This window comes from Pristis pectinata, chromosome 9, assembly GCF_009764475.1.
Source record: "Pristis pectinata isolate sPriPec2 chromosome 9, sPriPec2.1.pri, whole genome shotgun sequence".
Taxonomy (NCBI): Eukaryota; Metazoa; Chordata; class Chondrichthyes; order Rhinopristiformes; family Pristidae; genus Pristis; species Pristis pectinata.
In genome coordinates this window covers 78,996,473-79,013,371 of record NC_067413.1, presented here as the reverse complement: position 1 = coordinate 79,013,371, position 16,899 = coordinate 78,996,473, and the positions used below count along the sequence as shown (strand labels likewise).

Here is a 16,899-nt window from a genome sequence, read left to right as displayed (position 1 = left end):
GAAGTTATTAGTGGAAGGATTGCTTTTAACAACTTGATTTTTTAAATCACTGAATAAATTAATTTATTACCCTGCAATATGATTGGTTCTAAGCTAGAAGACTGTATATTCAAATTGATGACTACATGATGCAGACTCACACTTCCAGTAAGGGAGGGGGAAAGAATGAAAAGCACAATTGAAACTGTTTAATTCTGTTTAAAATTGTGTTTTAACCATTTATGTTTGTACCATTAGCTTGATAATTAAAATAATGAAGCTATTTTAAATAACCACGAAGATTTGAAAGGAACTGCTGGAAACAGCAGATCAGGCAGCACCTTTGGAAAGATAAAAGGAGCTAGTATTTTGGGTTGAAGACCCTTCATTAGAATTGCACATAGAGACAAAACAAGTTAGTTTGAAGTTGCAGAGAAGTTGGGGGAGGGACCTATTACTATATTTATTTTGCTGTTTTTTTCAGCATCTAGAGTTTTTGATTTAGGACCTGAGGGCTTGACTGAAAAGGCAGTGAGATACAGCTTTAGCAGAGACAATGCGTGACCTGTCCTATCCCTCGCAGCCCTCTGTGGCTGCACAGCTCCTCACGAAAAGTATCTTACTTTAGATAAAAAAATTAAATTCGCTTTAAAATATAGTTATCCGACACAAGTTAATTAAAACAAGCAAATAAGTTAAAAAATACTTTTTTTAATAAAGCTCAATGACCTCTTCAAATAATTTGGACTGTGCAAGATGGGACAGTTATGCCTGGTGTAAGATTAGGAGGCCAGATACAAAGTGCATGCAGCCCCTCAGTTCAAGTTTTATGGAACACCCTGAGATTCAAAGGAAAGATTAGTGACAGAGAGGGGCAGCTGAATCCAGAGCTGAAATCTAGAGCAGTCCGTACCTCCATGTGCAGGTGTGCAAGTCTGGAACATGCTGATCTGTGTGCTGCTAGCTAGCTGGCTTTTTGGATCAGCCAGCTCGCTGTTGGTACAATCTAGCCCATTATGTGAAGGCTTATGGTACAAACAGCTCATTAGGCTTGATTAAGTTTAATCGGAACTTGATACGCCTATTTACCTGATTTTCGGTTTCTAATTGTGGAATTAATGACAACGTCTTGATAGATGTAAAGCACACCTGAAAAACATATTCTTAAACTGATTAACCTCTGAAAACTGCAAGACTTCAGTCAGACTATATGAATTGTGAAACCTAGAACTGAAAATTTAAATATCACAGTTTGGACCCACTGGTATCATTTAGGACTTCTCATTTTACTCACAGACTGAAACAAATATGTAGCTCTTATTGGCTGATGGAGAACACAGTTACCAAGTCTTGCATCCAACTCTGTTAGATCAGCTGGATTCACATAAATAATGAAGCGATAAACAGCACGACACTGTTTGGAATCTGTAAAATAAGCACAAAATAAACAAAATATTTATAATTTCTGATCCTAGAAGAAGACTGCCAAAACAAATGTACATGCATACTAGTCAGGGTTAGTAAATGTTACAATAGTGCCAGCTCCAACAAAATTCTACCACTACACGTGTTCTCCTCCCTTTTTAGCATTTAAAAGGGATTGCTCCCTTTGAGACTCCCCGATCTGCTCTGCCATCCCAGTCAACCACTCCCTATTTTATGGCACTTTCCCATGTAGACTCATGAAAGTGCAATAACACAGGGAGTGGTTGGTAGGGATGGAAGAATGGATCAGGGTCTCCTGAAGGGAGCAACCCCTGTGAAATGCTGAAGGGGGAACGAAGGGTAGGAGAATACATGTATAGTGGTAGAATTTTGTTGTTTTGGCAGAAATTGCAAAGGATTATCTGTTAAATGTGGAGACCACTGGAGAGTAACTCAAGAACTCTTGTTCAGGATGGGGTGTGAGCAGAGGTGTGGGTAATGGATGAGAGGCAGTCAAGGGCTCTGTCCACTATGGCAGCGGGGAAGCCATGATTCAGGAAAAACTGGTTGATGACGGACCAGGTAATCTCGTATTCATATCACCAGATCCTCCTATAAATGGACCCCACAACCTTTATAACAGAAAATGTTGAAAATACTCAATGATCAGGCAGCATCTGTGCAGAACAAAAAGTTAATAGGAAAAGTTAGAAATGAAACAAGTTGCAATGAGAGGAGGGAGGCAGAAAGAGAATAAAAAGGGAAGGTATGTGAAGAAGGGTGTCGACCTGTAAAGACTGAATGACACAAGTGGCTGTGATGCCGGCTGAAAGAAGTTGGTGAAGGGATGTCAGGAGGAGGAATAGCAGAAGCAGATAAATGAATACCACAGAGGGGTTTATTACAGTTAGTTGTAGATCTTACTACTTAATATTTAGTTATATAAATAGTGACCCGGAGCTGTAAAGGTGAAAATTCTTGATTGGTATTGCAATCTCATTGGTACCCCCTCCTGCTTCTCCTAATTTCCATTTGGCAAGCTGCAACCCATTCTAGTCTGACATTGTAATTATCAGGCTGATTTACTGTAGACATGCAAATTAATAAATATTTTCATTGGTTTTATTCCATTCAAATTGCTCCTCGTAACAGAAAATGACAGTATGCTGCACTAACCCGGCTGGCAATTTCTAGAAATTTCTCTGAAGGTGGCTAGAACTCAAGGAGGGAGCCTTGACTCCTTATATCTGACTTTCCTTACTGCTGTGTTCTTTCTTAGTTGGACAGATAACCGAAAGCTTGATCTTCTCCAATGCTCTGGTACTGGGGAGTGGGTTCATTAAGTGTGCCAATTTCATTTTATGTTTCAGCTCCTATCAAAGCCACTAAATTCATATGATTTAAGCAATTTAAAAGTTATTGTATATTTATTGTAATCAACATACTGACTGTATTTCAATGAACATCCATTGACGCTGATCGGATTTGGTGGAATCACTTCCTGGCAAATCACCTTATCTTTCTATTTTGACAACCCAGTAGAGCCACTGCCTTAAAGCATCAGAGACTTGGGTTTAATCCTGACCTAGGGTGTGACCTGTATGGAGTTTGCATGTTCTCCCTACGATCGCTTGTGTTTCCTCTGAGTGCTCTGGTTTCCTCACACATCCCAAAAGGTATTTGGGTTGGTGGGTTAATTGGCCACTGTAACTTGACCCTAATGTGTAGGTGAGTGTTAGGATCTGTGGGAGTATTGGGAATGTGGGAGGCAATTCTGGTTCCCCAACCATTGTTGGTTTTAACTTCTCTATCACTGGTCCCATGATCTGGAATTCATTCGATAAACTTCACTGCCTGTCTAACAACCTCTTTTTTTTAAAGAGGCTCTTAAAATCTACCTATCTGACAAAGTTTTTGGTTATTGCTCATTTCCTAATTAGGCTCAATATTGAATCTTGTTTGAGAACGCTGCTGTGAAACAGCTTGAAATGTCTTACTGAAGGTGCTATGTAAATAAATGTTGCTGTTGAAATCATGATTTACAAGAATAGGGACAGCATTAAACAGCTGTTCATTAGGAAATATTTAAAGGATTTTACTGTAAAGGCCATACAAGAACTAATAAAATGGTGGATAAATATAATTTTGCTGCTGGTCTTTTTACATTGCTGAAGATTGGCCAACAGAAGTACTACTTTCTGGCACAAAGGAATACATTTAGCATTAAAATGTATCAAGTGGTTAGCTGCATTAATACAATCTTTCACATCTTATTGTCATGGGAGAAGATTATGACAATGTTTTTGTGACTAAGAACTAATGCAAATTAAAGTAATCCAGAACAACTAAGCTGAATTAAATGGAGTACACAAGATTTGGCCATGCGCTTAGTATTTTGCCCCAGGTTTTGGTGGAACATCAGAAATGCAACTTGAAGGAGCCGGATTGACGTTCACATCTTCTAATCACAATCACCGTTTGAGGAGGCTGTAATAACAGCTTATTATCCAAGTAAGAGATAAATGAGGGCATCCTTTAATTCAGATAATGTCTGCTTCAGTTGCTGCTAAGTTACCATTTCCACTTAAAAGTACTTTACCACTGAGCGGAATATACAGTCATCATTGGTGAAGGATGCCCTTCACATTACATACTAATGTTCAAAGCACATGTTTTGTCTGTTTTTTTAAAAAACTGAAACTCATACACAACCATTGAGTGAACCCAATCAATCAACCTGAACAATTCTCTTTGCCTTGGAGAAAGACCATAGAGGATAAGGGAAAGTCATGAGGGGATGTGGCATGAGAATTACCCAAGTGCTTGCTTTCCTTTCAAGATAACTCATTCAGAAACAGATTGGAATTGTTGGGCAGCACACATAGAACGAAATATTTACTTTATAATACACGGGATAAAGGCTTACATAACTCATTTTTTACTTTGTAAAGGGACATCCCAAAATAACATCTTTCTCAGCAGTTGTGTAAAAAGTTGGCAAAACACCAAAACACTCCATGATCTGAATATATCACCTCATCTATCTTCACCTTGGGTTCATCTACTACAGAAAATCGTGAGGCCAGTTTTGGATGGGAAGTGATGGGGAGTCAAAGTCAAAGTTGAATTTATTACCATATGCACATGTACGCACAGGTGCAATGAAAAACTTACTTGCAGCAGCATCACAGGCACATAACTTCAGATAAGCAGCATTCACATGAAAAACATAAATTAAACATTATACACAATTTTTACAAGAGATAATACAATTAGAACCAAAAAAGCGAAGTCAATTGTGGTCATAGTGTTCTGTAGGTTGGTTCAAGAACCAAATGGTTGAAGAGAAGTAGCTGTTCTTGTGGGACATCAGGTTTCTGTATCTCCTGCCCAATGGTAACTGCAAGATGATGGTGGGGATCTCCGATGACAAATGTTGCCTTCCTGAGGCTGTGCCTCATGTAGATACTACCAATGGTGGGGAGGGATGTGCCCGTGATGTATTGGGCCCAGTGCACTAAGGTGGTGAGGAAAAATAGGCATTTAGTATGGGGGGGGGGAGCAAATACAGTGGAAATAAATGATCAAGTGGGATTGATGTGCAGCGTCTGTGGGAGCTATGTAGTCTCATTTTATAGGATTTGTTCACAGAGTAGCGCATTAAAATTTCTCTTGTATTTTAGAAGTATTTTTCCTTTAAAATAATTACCACTGTATCGCCTGCAATCACTGATGAATTTGTGCAACCCTCCAGTCCTGTCCAAGTAAACTAGGGCCACCTCCTTGAGAGCCAGATCCTCAGGTGCCATCCTGGAGAAGGGTCAGATCTCGTCTGTTGCAGTCCCCACCGGATCCTGTGCTTCGCACTCGGCGCTGTTTCACGCCGGCAGGCCTGAGACCTTCCCCCGCCCCCCGAGCTGTCGAGCACCAGGCTTCGCTCCTCCCACGGGCCGCCCAAGGCCAGCCACTGACGCGCAGGCGCAGTATCCCTCGGCTCATTGGCGCCCCCTGTGCGCCAGCGCAATGATTGTAAGCCGAAGCATCAAACCATGGGGGGACACACAAGAGCCTGCAGATACACCACGTGTCTGCCTTCGTTTTCGGAGGGAACTGCTGTAAAACTTACTAAACCACCAGAACGAGTGAGGCTGACGGTTCTGATGATTATTTTTGAAAGCCAATAAAATGCACGACCTTAAGCAGGCTGATCGACACCTCCGATAATTCAACATCCAGATTTTCGGGATAGTTGGGCATCTGGTTTATTCATTAGTCCGAATGCGAACTGGAGTGCAGCCGGAGCCAGGGGGTCCAGAGTTCAGACTGTGATGCAGAGCCAGGGTTGAGGTCCAAACCGGTTTGGCATAGGACAGAGGTCCTGAGTGCTTGTACGTTGTAGAAAATTGTAGAGGAGTAATATCAGTTTTTGTTAATAACATTAATTTCTCCTTTAATCATCAGTTGTCATTGCTCAGTGAAGCCGGAGAACGAATGGGGCAGCATTCGGCCACAATTGTCCCGAAGGCGAGGACATTTCACATTTTCTCACATCTGCGCTCGGGAAGACTCGGCTCACAGTCCAATCCAGCCCTGGTAGAGGGTCCCACTGACCAATCATCTACTCCTCATCATTGGGCATGCTAACTCCCTAACATCTCTAGGGGCAATCTACCAAAAGCGATACTTTCCCCCATTGCCCGTTGCTTGCTAACCTGGGCATACGTACACCATTCCTCCAATGTACTGCCCCCTCCGCGCCTTGATCTCTCCCGCTCCCCACTCCTTTCCAGACAGAGTGGAACGGCACTTAAACTTATTACTAGTGCCAAACAATGGTAGATGTCCCGGAACCACTATTCCACAAAAATCGCAACTTACGTAGCACCTTGCTTATTCCCCATGTAACACCTACTCAGAGCTCCGCCAGCAGAAATCCGTCAAGTCCTCTCAGCCCAAGTAGGTGTCAACTTGTAGTCTAAAGAGGGCTTCCCTGAAGAGGTTTCAGCCGAGCTACGGGGACCTGATTCATCCCTACTTAAACAGGGTGGAATACATCCTCAAAGCATCCTTGAAAATTATGACATTGTTACTATCTCAGGATTCTCTGCTCCAAAGACCACTCAAAGTGGAAAAGCAGCATCCAGGAAAACTCCAAGACAAAGGAGGAGTATGTAATAATCCGTTAAATGCACTCGGCCATGGGGGAAATCTACGGATCGCTCATAAGATTCAGAACCACAGAACTGGAACAGACTAAAGTTATTCCTGATTCCCTGTACAAGGACTTGCCTACCAACAATCTTTATCAGGACTCTAACCTAACATTCGTCTGCTTCACAGCCACACGCAAGCTATTCAGCCACATTGCTCAAACACAATGCACAACATTAACACACTTCACCGCCTTGTATGCAAGGGTAATGCACTATCACAAGCAGAGGCGGCGGCAGCTAGATGCTGGAGGTCAGGCAAGCCTTGATCTCACAGCAGGACAGTGTCCAGCATCATTGGTAATATAGTACACTTTCATTCGTATATTTCTATTGGGTTACTTATTTCAGTCTGGCTTCCATCTTTGCCTCCCTCCTCTGCGGCTGTTTGCTGTACAATTAGTGGCAAGGGCGGAGTTCTGTGGCAAGTTATGCAGCATTCTGCAGCTCCATCTTAATCTGGATGTCTATAAACACAAAGCATCACACGACTCCTCCAGGATGGTCTTGGCTGCAACAGTAGGATTTTTATTTCAGCAAAATGACATTTGTCTTGTCACATTTCATGTGGAAATATGTCACTTATTGCTTGAACATGAATATATAAATGCATGCATGTGTGGGATACACAAGAACGTCATGAACTAGGGTTACACCAGAAAACCCTCGTCACCCAGTGGTTTTGGTTTATCATGGCGGCTGAAATGCAGATAGCACAACAGAATGTTGGAGAAGGAAACATGACTACCGCCAGGATATTGAAGGCTGATCTGCATAAATCATTGCATATGGCCATACAAGAAAGAAATGGAAATTGAAAAGATTAATTTCTAGTTATATCACCATCTCGAGCCAGACCTGAAGTGCCCTTAGGGTAGTCAGCATTGTACAGTCGGAAATGGGGCAGTTAATTTGGTTTTGTAAAAGCTGGCAGTACTCAATGTACCCTGGACCAAACAATCTGTTCTTTATTGAGGGATAATTATTGGCCAGAGCACCACAGGCAACTTTGCTACTCTTCTCTGGAAGAGCACAATTACATCCTTTATTTTATAACTATAATAATAACAGTTGAACCACAGCTAGCACCAAAATCTACATGTGGTTGGTGGCTTCTTTAAAGTTACACAAGCTTTTTGGGGTATTGTACCTGATTCTTAGGGACCATCTTGAGTTCAAAGCTTTTCCATAAACCAGTTCCTTTGAAACATAAGTACATTAGTCAACAATGCCCTGGGAACATAGCAAAATTAGAGGGGTTGTTGAGGCAGAGCAAGATAATCTGCTCAAAGAGTTGGATGGGGTGGAAGGGTAGGGAGGCAGGTAAATATGGAAAAGGACTTCTAGTAAGAGTCTTTCCTGCTTATTAAATACAGAAAGCAATTCCCGTTCCTGAACCTCAGCAGAAACAGTTCATGACCATGGTAACCTAAACAGGCACCCACAACGTAGTGCTTAACTGCACGGAAGTGCCTGATTTCAAACAGGCTTCTATCCACATTTTAACTTTTACAAGCTAGAGTACAAAAGAAAATGTTTAACCTCAAAAAACTGCTCTGGCTGTGACTGGAGCAGTGGCCAGTTCAAGGCACTGTATTTTAGGAAGGATGTTAAGATGTTGGAGAGAGCACTGCAAAAACATACTAGAATTGTCTTGGGCATGGAAGACTTCAGTTATTAGACAGGCTGAGAAGTGCTTTGTTAGTGTTCAAAACCTTACAGGGTCCAGCCAAAGTGAAAAAGAGCAAAATCTTTCCAAAGGCTGAGGGGTCAGGAACCAAAAGACCCAGTTTTATGATGGATTGGAAATAGAACTAAAGGTGAAAAGATGAGAAACATTTTCATGCAGAGAGTAAATATTATCTAGTATTCATTGCCTGCAAGGACAGCAGTAGCACATTTCATTATGTCTTAAAGAACTTGAAAAGAGGACCACAAGGAGTACGAGTGAGAACTCACTTTAAAAACAGCCAACATGGGCAATAAACATAATTATTACAGCACTGAAGGCCATTCAAAGTCCCCAAAACTCCAGTAATTTTCATAAATAAACAGTGACTCAGACCAAAAACAGAGAGTTATTGGGTGTGGTTATAAGAAAAACAAGCTGTGGAAAAAGCACTGACAATAAACAAAAGGATTTTCTCCAAGGACGCACCAAAGAAGTGTTTTTTGGCATGGATAAAATTTATGTTGGCAACTGTGCATTTTCTTTAAGAACGCACTTTTAAAATGTGCATAATGGGTAGATTACTGTAAATACCTGATTGTGCCAAACAGTGACATCTGAAATATTCCCTAATTGAATCAAAAAATGAAAAATTAAAGCATTACATTTTTAAAGTACAGATAGTATGACAATGAGATGTTACACGAAAGGCATTTTCCCCCTTAGGCGAGCATAAATTTTCACACTGTACTAAGAAAAGTTGTAAGTTCTGCAAATTCAGCCAATACATATTCCTCATACTGCTCTGCTGTTTAACATTACTTACCAGTTTCTAGATTTTATGGCAACATGGATTCATGTTATACTTTTATAATAAAATTTCAGAATATCTGGAATTGGGAAATTCATTAAAGTGTCAGTACAAGTTGAGTACCTATATTTAAAAAAAGTTCAAATACCAAATGGGGACTTACCCTCGTCTCCCAATATCAAAAACACGATGGCCCTGGTAGCACAATAAAGTGGGGTTTATTCAGCACCTCCTAGTGCAGGGTTGTTCTGGCCACACCCCAGTAATGTGATGAACTCTCAGAAGGGCCCACTTCCACATGATACAAGCAGTCCATGGGTTACGCAAGGGTTCCATTGCTCAGAACTGTCCATAAACTGATTTTTCCATAAGTCAGAAATGAACAACTTCACCCAAAACCAAGATTAAAATCATATTGCCCGAAATATTTGAGCCTCCCCTTCGTGATGTATTCCTTTGTTTTCTCTCAGTACTGTATTGCACAGTCAATTTGCTATAGCTACACATATTGTATCGCTCTGCACACATTTCCTATAATTCTTTGATTTCATCGAACATCTTCCACGTTCACACTACACCATCCATATTTAAACTAATGGAACATATACTGTATCCAGTTGTTAATAAATGCCACAAAACATTTTAATACAAGGTCAGATTTCCATAGGTCAGGATCTCCATAACCTGGGGAACCCTGTACTTTATTTAGAATGGAGGCAGTTTTGTGCAGAAATTTGGCCTCAGGAGATTTGCACCACCATTTAAAGTCCAGAGGTGGTGCAAATCTCCATGATGCAATCAAAATTGGAACGCATCTTTTCTTAGGAAATATTTAAATTTAATTCTGCATATCTATATAATTAAGGGCTTCTCCCTTCAATATTGAAGATGCTCTTTTATTTACACAGAACAAATGAAAATCTCTTAAAACAATCTCTAAATCTCTTAAGCAATACTAGCAAATGGCAGGCATTTCACCATCAATTAAATGCCAGCCATTAAGTTCTCCTGGATAACCTTCCCACATTGGTTGAACTACTATACTGATATGGGCTCCAAGTTACAAGCAAGAGTTTTCTGAACAACAATTTTAACTGTGATCAGTATAGAAAAAGAGGAAAGTATAAACTATTTTATAAAAATGGCTTACTGCTTACAGTTCACATCATGATACATTATTCTACATCTGAGAGGATAGCCTGGGTGCAGCGTGGGCTTTAACAGAAAGTAATTAATGTGGAAGATAACGAAGAAAAATCATTCCACAATGTTCTCCACCAGCTAAATGAATGGCCTGTTTCAACTAGTCCAAAAAATCTTCCATCAATGTGGCAGAATAATGGATCAATACATGAAGAATCGTGTGTGAAAACATTTGTCCCAGACTGCATGCAAGACAGACATATTGTACCAATGGTGTAAAAAGGAAAAGTATGCATTTGAGTTTTAAACTGACACTTTCATTCGAATTAACCTTGAATCATGCTTCTGAGACAGAATGTAAAATAAATTGTCAATAGAAAAAAAGCTATCAAGAATATATATTTTTAAATATGTGCTATTTAATTGCTTTACTGTATCAATATATATCCACCTCAAGCACACTGCACCAGTTAAATATGTTATAAAATAAAAGTATAGTTTCATCTTTTGCAGTTACAGATTTTTCTGTTATGTACATTTCCAGTTTATTTCAGTAAAACAAAAGACATGTTTAATAGTTGGTGCCCAGTGCACATTAAATATTTGTAAAACATTTTCACGTATCTGACCTGAGGGGCCATGCTTCTCTCTCCATTTTTCAAGTAATGTCTACGTCATAAATGCAGTTTTCTACTGAGTGACAATTCAGGTGGATCTTTTAGTAAAGTGATACAAGCTTTGACCAGAATCTAAATTTTGACAAGTCATTACCATACGGATGGACACAAGGTGAAAATGCAACTTAAAAATGTAATTTGCCAAGTTGGACCACAATATATCAATTCAAAGAGAACCATTGCATTATATACTAATCCAACCTTAATTACCAACATTGATAAGCTGTGCCAATGTTATTTAAAGGATATAAAGTAGAGCACCTCATCAGTATTTCAACAAGTCAGGGGGAAAACAGACAAATCACAAGCAATTGTTAAAATGCAACACTTTGGAATCTTCAGACTTGAAAATGGTGAAGTAAATATTCGATCACTTGCAAGTTGCAAAAGGAATGTACAATCTGTGTATAGTAATTTTAGCGTTCAAAATGCACTGACCTTCACCCAATGGCTACAAGCTTTAAGACATGCAGATGGTTATGGTGTAAAATCAAAAGTCCACATGTATCCTTATGAAGGTATTTTCATTTCCTGCTAAGTGTTTTGTTTCCTAGAGAAACTATTCAGTGAAGACAACCTTCATAAAAATGAATCTTCAATAGGTGGTGCATAAGAAAAGCCAATAAATGCATCATCAGCTTCTAAAACACTGGCACTAACTATGGAACGGTCAGGAGAATGACAGATGGAGTGTGGAACTTGTTCTTCTGTAAATTCTGGATCAAAATTTTGCAGGTCTTCAGGACCAGCCTGAAATACAAATGCTAATGTTGTCATATCCTCAAAATAGTTTACAACATTCAGATACATTGTATTTACATGACTTTTAATCCAGTTATTTAAAATAGTTACATACCACACTAGGATTAAATGGTGGAGGAATTTCCTTCCGATCTAGATCTTCCCAGTTAATGACATCAAAAAAGGGATGGCATTTGATTTCAGCCTGTAAACGAGAAGCGCCACAGTAAACTAACATGCAGCAGCAATTTTAAACAACCTCCAATAAAAGGTATTTACTAAACCACTAGAAAAACACAAATTCAGTGACTTGACTAATTTTGATCTTTATCTCCTTCACCTGGTAGAAAACAAGCCTGAGAGTCTACTAAATATTTTTACCAAAGAGAGCATTAGAGGAAAGTTTAATCCTGATAACACCTGAAGTAGGTACTCAAATGGTGCAAGTCAGAATGGTGTGGATTTAAACATCTCTTCAGGATCTGTGTGTGTAATTAAGTCCAATATTTCAGTAGCTTAAAGGGAGTGCAGTCTTGAAGAAATTTTGGTCTGGATACTGCAATTAGTGGCAAAGTGGCAGCATTTGCCAATGACCAAGTTGCCTGAAAAGATCTATTAATCTTTGGAGTATGGATTTCCATTTATCAATGTTCACTTGCTGTCAGGTGGATTCAATTCAAGAGGATTTCAAGTATCAAACCAGCTGAGCAGTTACTCACAATTAAGAATTCTCCTGGACAGCAAATGAACAAATAAAAGCTATATTTTTAACTACTTTTTAAATATTTTAATAGTATGAATTAAGTATTACAACATCCACTAAAGATTAATTCACATGACACATTTTCTGAAAAAACCGAAGGTTTGCTGATCAGTAATTATGGCTTAGCATGCCATTAAAAACTTCATGCAAAGTGCAATATTTTCAGGATGTTTTAGAGAAGAGTTTGCAAATACCTCAAGTTTTTATCAATTCACTGACCATAAAACAGCATCACTGTGGAAGACAACTTGTAGATTTCCACATTTAACTGTGCGTTTGCATACCCCAGAAGTTGTTCTCAGTTTAACGATGGCATGAGCTGATAGTTACTAAGTCATTATAACATCAAATTCAAAGCTAATGATTTTTGGATAAGATATAAATGACTGTTTTGCTGTTCTGCTGGTTCAGACTGACGTTAAAGGTCCCGTGGGTGTATTTAAATAGAGTTATTCCAGCATTCTGGCCAACATTTTCTTTCAAAGACATCATTGTTCACCACTCATTTATGTTTGGAGGATCAAAATCTTGAAGCTCATGCTCAACTAAAAGGAACAAAAATCACAACCACGTGGCTTAATTTTCAAAACAGTTTTAACACTATACCAAATTCCACAGAACTCTGGGTGAACAATTTATCAAAGAGGATTTTTGAGAATTAGTATGTCAAACCAAACAGTAAAACACTTGCGGACTTTGATAGGCAGATCTCTTAGTGAGGATCAGAAGGCTTAGAAGCGAGCTGCAGGACACTAGGCCCACCAGGAATCTTTGGTCATCCCCTGCCTTGAACCTCCAGTGATTGGATCAGGCGCTTCCCCTACCCCATCTGCACGACAGAAGATGCAGAATGTTTGTAGGTAGAGTTGAAGAACCGCAAAGGTAAAAAGAACCTGATGGGAGTTGTGTACAGGCCTCTGAATAGTAGTCAAGATGTGGGGTACAAAATACACCAGGAGGTTTCTAAGGCACAAGAGAAAGGTAATGGTGCAGTGATCACAGGGGACTTCAATATGCAGGTAAACAGGAAAATCAGGTTGGTAGTGGACCGTGAGAAAAGGAATGTGTGGAATATCTACGAGATGGCTTTTTGGAGCAGCTTGTGGTAGAGCCCAACAGGGGACAGGCAATTATGGACTTGGTGTTGTGTAATGAGGCAGCCTTGATCAGGGAGCTTAAGGTGAAGGAGCCCTTAGGAAGCAGTGACCATAATATGATAGAATTCACCCTGCAATTTGAGAGAGAGAGAAAAACTGAAATCTGATGTAATGGTATTACAGCTGAATAAAAGTAACTACAGAGGCATGAGGGAGGAGCTGGCCATAGATGATTGGAAGGGGACCCTAGCAGGGAAGACGGTGGAGCAGCAATGGCAGGAGTTTCTGAGAGTAATTTGGGAGACACAACAGAATTTCATCCCAAGGAAGAAAAAGTCCAGTAAGGGGAGGATGAGGCAACCATGGCTGACAAGGGAAGTCAGGGACAGCATAGAAGCAAAAGAGAAGGCATACAATATGGCAAAGATTAGTGGAAATCCAGAGGATTGGGAAGCCTTTAAAAGCCAACAGAGGACAAAAAAAAAGAGAAAAGATGAAATACGAGGGTAAACTAGCCAATAATATCAAAGAAGATTCCAAAAGTTTTTTTTTTAAGATACACAAAGGATAAGTGGACCACTTGAAAATAATGCTGGAGAAGTAGTAATGGGGAATGGTGAAATGGTGGAGGAGCTAAATAAGTACTTTGTGCCAGTCTTCACAGTGGAAGACACCAGTAACATGCGAGAAGTTCAAGAGAATCAGGGGGCAGAAGTGAGTGTAGTTGCTATTACTAAGGAGAAGGTGCTGGGGAGACTGAAAGGCCTAAAGGTGGGTAAATCACCTGGACTAGATGGACTACACCCCAAAGTTGAGAGGTAGCTGAAGAGATTGCGGAGGCATTAGTAGTGATCTTTCAAGAATCAATGGAGTCAGAGAGGGTCCCAAAGGACTGGAAAATTGCAAATGTGACACCACTGTTTAAGAAAGGAGGGAGGCAAAAGACAGGGAATTATTGGCTGGTTACCCCGACCTCAGTGGTTGGTAAGATTTTAGAATCCATTATTAATGAAGAAGTTTCGGAGTACTTGGAAGTATATGATAAAATAGGATGAAGTCAGCACGGTTTCATTAAGGGGAGATCTTGCCTGACAAATCTGTTAGAATTCTTTGAGGTGGTGACAAGCAGGTTAGACAATGGAGGGTCGGTAGCTGTTATTTACTTGAAATTTCAGAAGGCCTTTGACAAGGTGCTGCACATGAGGCTGCTAAACAAGATAAGAGCCCATGGTGTTAGAGGCAAGGTACAAGCATGGATAGAAGACTGGCTGATTGGCAGAAGTTAGAATGTGGGCATAAAGGGGTCCTTTTCAGGATTGTTGCCTGTGACTAGTGGAGTCCCGCAGGGGTCAGTGTTGGGACCACAACTTTTCACTTTATACATCAATGATCTGAATGAAGGAACTGAAGGCATTGTGGTCAAGTTTGCAGACGATACCAAGATGTGTGGAGAAACAGGTAGTGTCGCGAAGGCCAGCAGTCTGCACAAGGACTTGGACAGGTTGGAAGAGTGGGCAAAGAAGTGGCAGAGGGAATACAGCATAGGGAAGTGTGGGGTTATGCACTTTGGCAGGAAGAATATAGGTGTAGACTATTTTCTCAATGGGGAGAAAATTCAGAAATCAGAGGTACTTGGGAGTCCTAGTTCAGGATTTCCTCAAGGTTAACTTGCAGGTCGAGTCAATAGAAAAGACAGCAAATGCAATGTTAGCATTCAGTTCGAGAGGATTAAAATATAAAAGCAAGGAAGTACTGCTGAGGCTTTATAAAGGTATTGGTCAGACATTTGGAATATTGTGAGCAATTTTGGACCCCGTATTTAAGGAAGAACGTGCTGGCCTTGGAGATGGTCCAGAGGAGGTTAGGAGGTTCACAAGAATGATCACAGGAAAGAAAAGCTTAACGCATGAGGAGTGTTTGATGTCTCTGAGCCTGTACTCGATGGAGTTCAGAAGGATGGGGGAGGAGTGGGGGTGGGATCTCATTGAAACCTAGTGGATACTGAAAGGCCTGGATAGAGTGGACGTGGAGAGGATGTTTGCATTAGTAGGAGAGTCTAGGATCCAAGGGCACAGCCTCAGAATAAAGGGACGTCTTTTTAAAACTGAGATGAGAAGGAACTTCTTCAGCCAGAGAGTAGTGAATCTGCAATTTGTTACCACAGAGGGCTGTGGAGGCTAAGTCAATGAGTGTATTTATAGTAAAGATTGATAGGCTCTTGAATGGCAAGGAGGTTATGGGTAGAATGGGGTTGGGAAAAAAAGAAATCAGTCATGATTGAATGGCGGAACAGATGCGAATGGTTGAATGACCTAATTCTGCTCCTATATCTTAAGGACATGGGTCTTGAGGTTTAAAACATCGCTATGCTTGCTGACTCAGTCTGAGCAGGTGTCAGAGCAGGTTCACTTAGATGAAATGCAGAAAGGGCTTAGATGATATAGATTTATCTTGACAGTTTCTGTTAGTCTCATGCTTGCACTTAACCCTGTTAAAAGTGGGTTTGCTAGGTAGTTTTATTTGGTTATTTCCCTTCCTGCTTCCCACACATTGATTGGTATGCCTGCACCATCCCTGTTGTGATGGAAATAACATTTTAATTAGCTGCAATATCAATATGCACTTTTATTACAAATCTAAATTAATAAAGTGCCCAAGGCAACTTACAGCCAAGGGAGAATAATCTAGGAAGTTATTAAGCCCTGGATGTACAGACAAAATTGAGTTGTCAGAAACTTGGATTTAAGAACATTGAAAGGTAGGAAGGGATGGTGAGAGGCAGATGATTTTTGTTCTCAACAGATCATAATGTATAGTGAAGTATGACACAATAAAGTGCCATAGGCTTGCATGCAAAACTGTAAGAGTAGACACGAAAGCACGAAGATAAAACTTTAAAGCAGTAAAATTATCATCACCAAAGGAAAAATGAATTCTATAACTTTCCCTCACTAATTTGTCACAAGCTGACCACCATTCAATGGCCATAAGTGCAGGAAAGGGACTTCCACCTATGCTACTCTACCCAATTGTTGAGAGATGATAAAGAGTGATCTTACTTATCTTTATGGAAAGAATTTGCTATATCACCTTGCCATGATCCCTTCTCCACTTTATTTATATACCTTCCTATGACCATATCTTTAACCCCCCCCCCCTCTCATTCTAGTCACCTCCACTCTCTTCAACCATTATTATTCGTGACCACATGGCCTTGGATTTGTTTACACTCCCTTGTTCTTAAATCCATCCTTAAAAGTCATCTTTTCAAGTTTTTGAACATAATCTATCCTAATTGAAGACTGTCTGCCCTTTTATCCAGTCTTAAATCTCTTTTATAAAGGAATGTGGGGCAATTTCTATTTCCAAAGTCCTAGAAGTTTT

General features: G+C 40.1%; 2 protein-coding genes across 11 annotated transcripts in view; both read right to left on the bottom strand.

The window, feature by feature from the left end:
• mcmdc2 (minichromosome maintenance domain containing 2) overlaps nucleotides 1-5,213 on the bottom strand; it is a 34,501-nt gene extending 29,288 nt beyond the window's left edge. Inside the window, exons 1-3 of the mRNA XM_052022609.1 lie at nucleotides 5,114-5,213; nucleotides 1,274-1,404; nucleotides 1,069-1,128 (exon numbers count right to left, since the gene is read on the bottom strand). Coding sequence (XP_051878569.1) covers nucleotides 1,069-1,128; nucleotides 1,274-1,404; nucleotides 5,114-5,213 — 291 coding nt within the window. The remainder of the gene's footprint in view (nucleotides 1-1,068; nucleotides 1,129-1,273; nucleotides 1,405-5,113) is intronic.
• A 5,423-nt stretch (nucleotides 5,214-10,636) lies between these two features.
• Nucleotides 10,637-16,899, bottom strand: part of sgk3 (serum/glucocorticoid regulated kinase family member 3) — a 93,799-nt gene continuing 87,536 nt past the window's right edge. For all 10 annotated transcript variants that reach the window (XM_052022783.1, XM_052022780.1, XM_052022789.1 and 7 more), the window contains 2 exons: nucleotides 11,771-11,860; nucleotides 10,637-11,664 (listed from right to left, as the gene is read on the bottom strand). In XM_052022783.1, coding sequence (XP_051878743.1) covers nucleotides 11,494-11,664; nucleotides 11,771-11,860 — 261 coding nt within the window. In that variant the 3' untranslated portion in view covers nucleotides 10,637-11,493. The remainder of the gene's footprint in view (nucleotides 11,665-11,770; nucleotides 11,861-16,899) is intronic.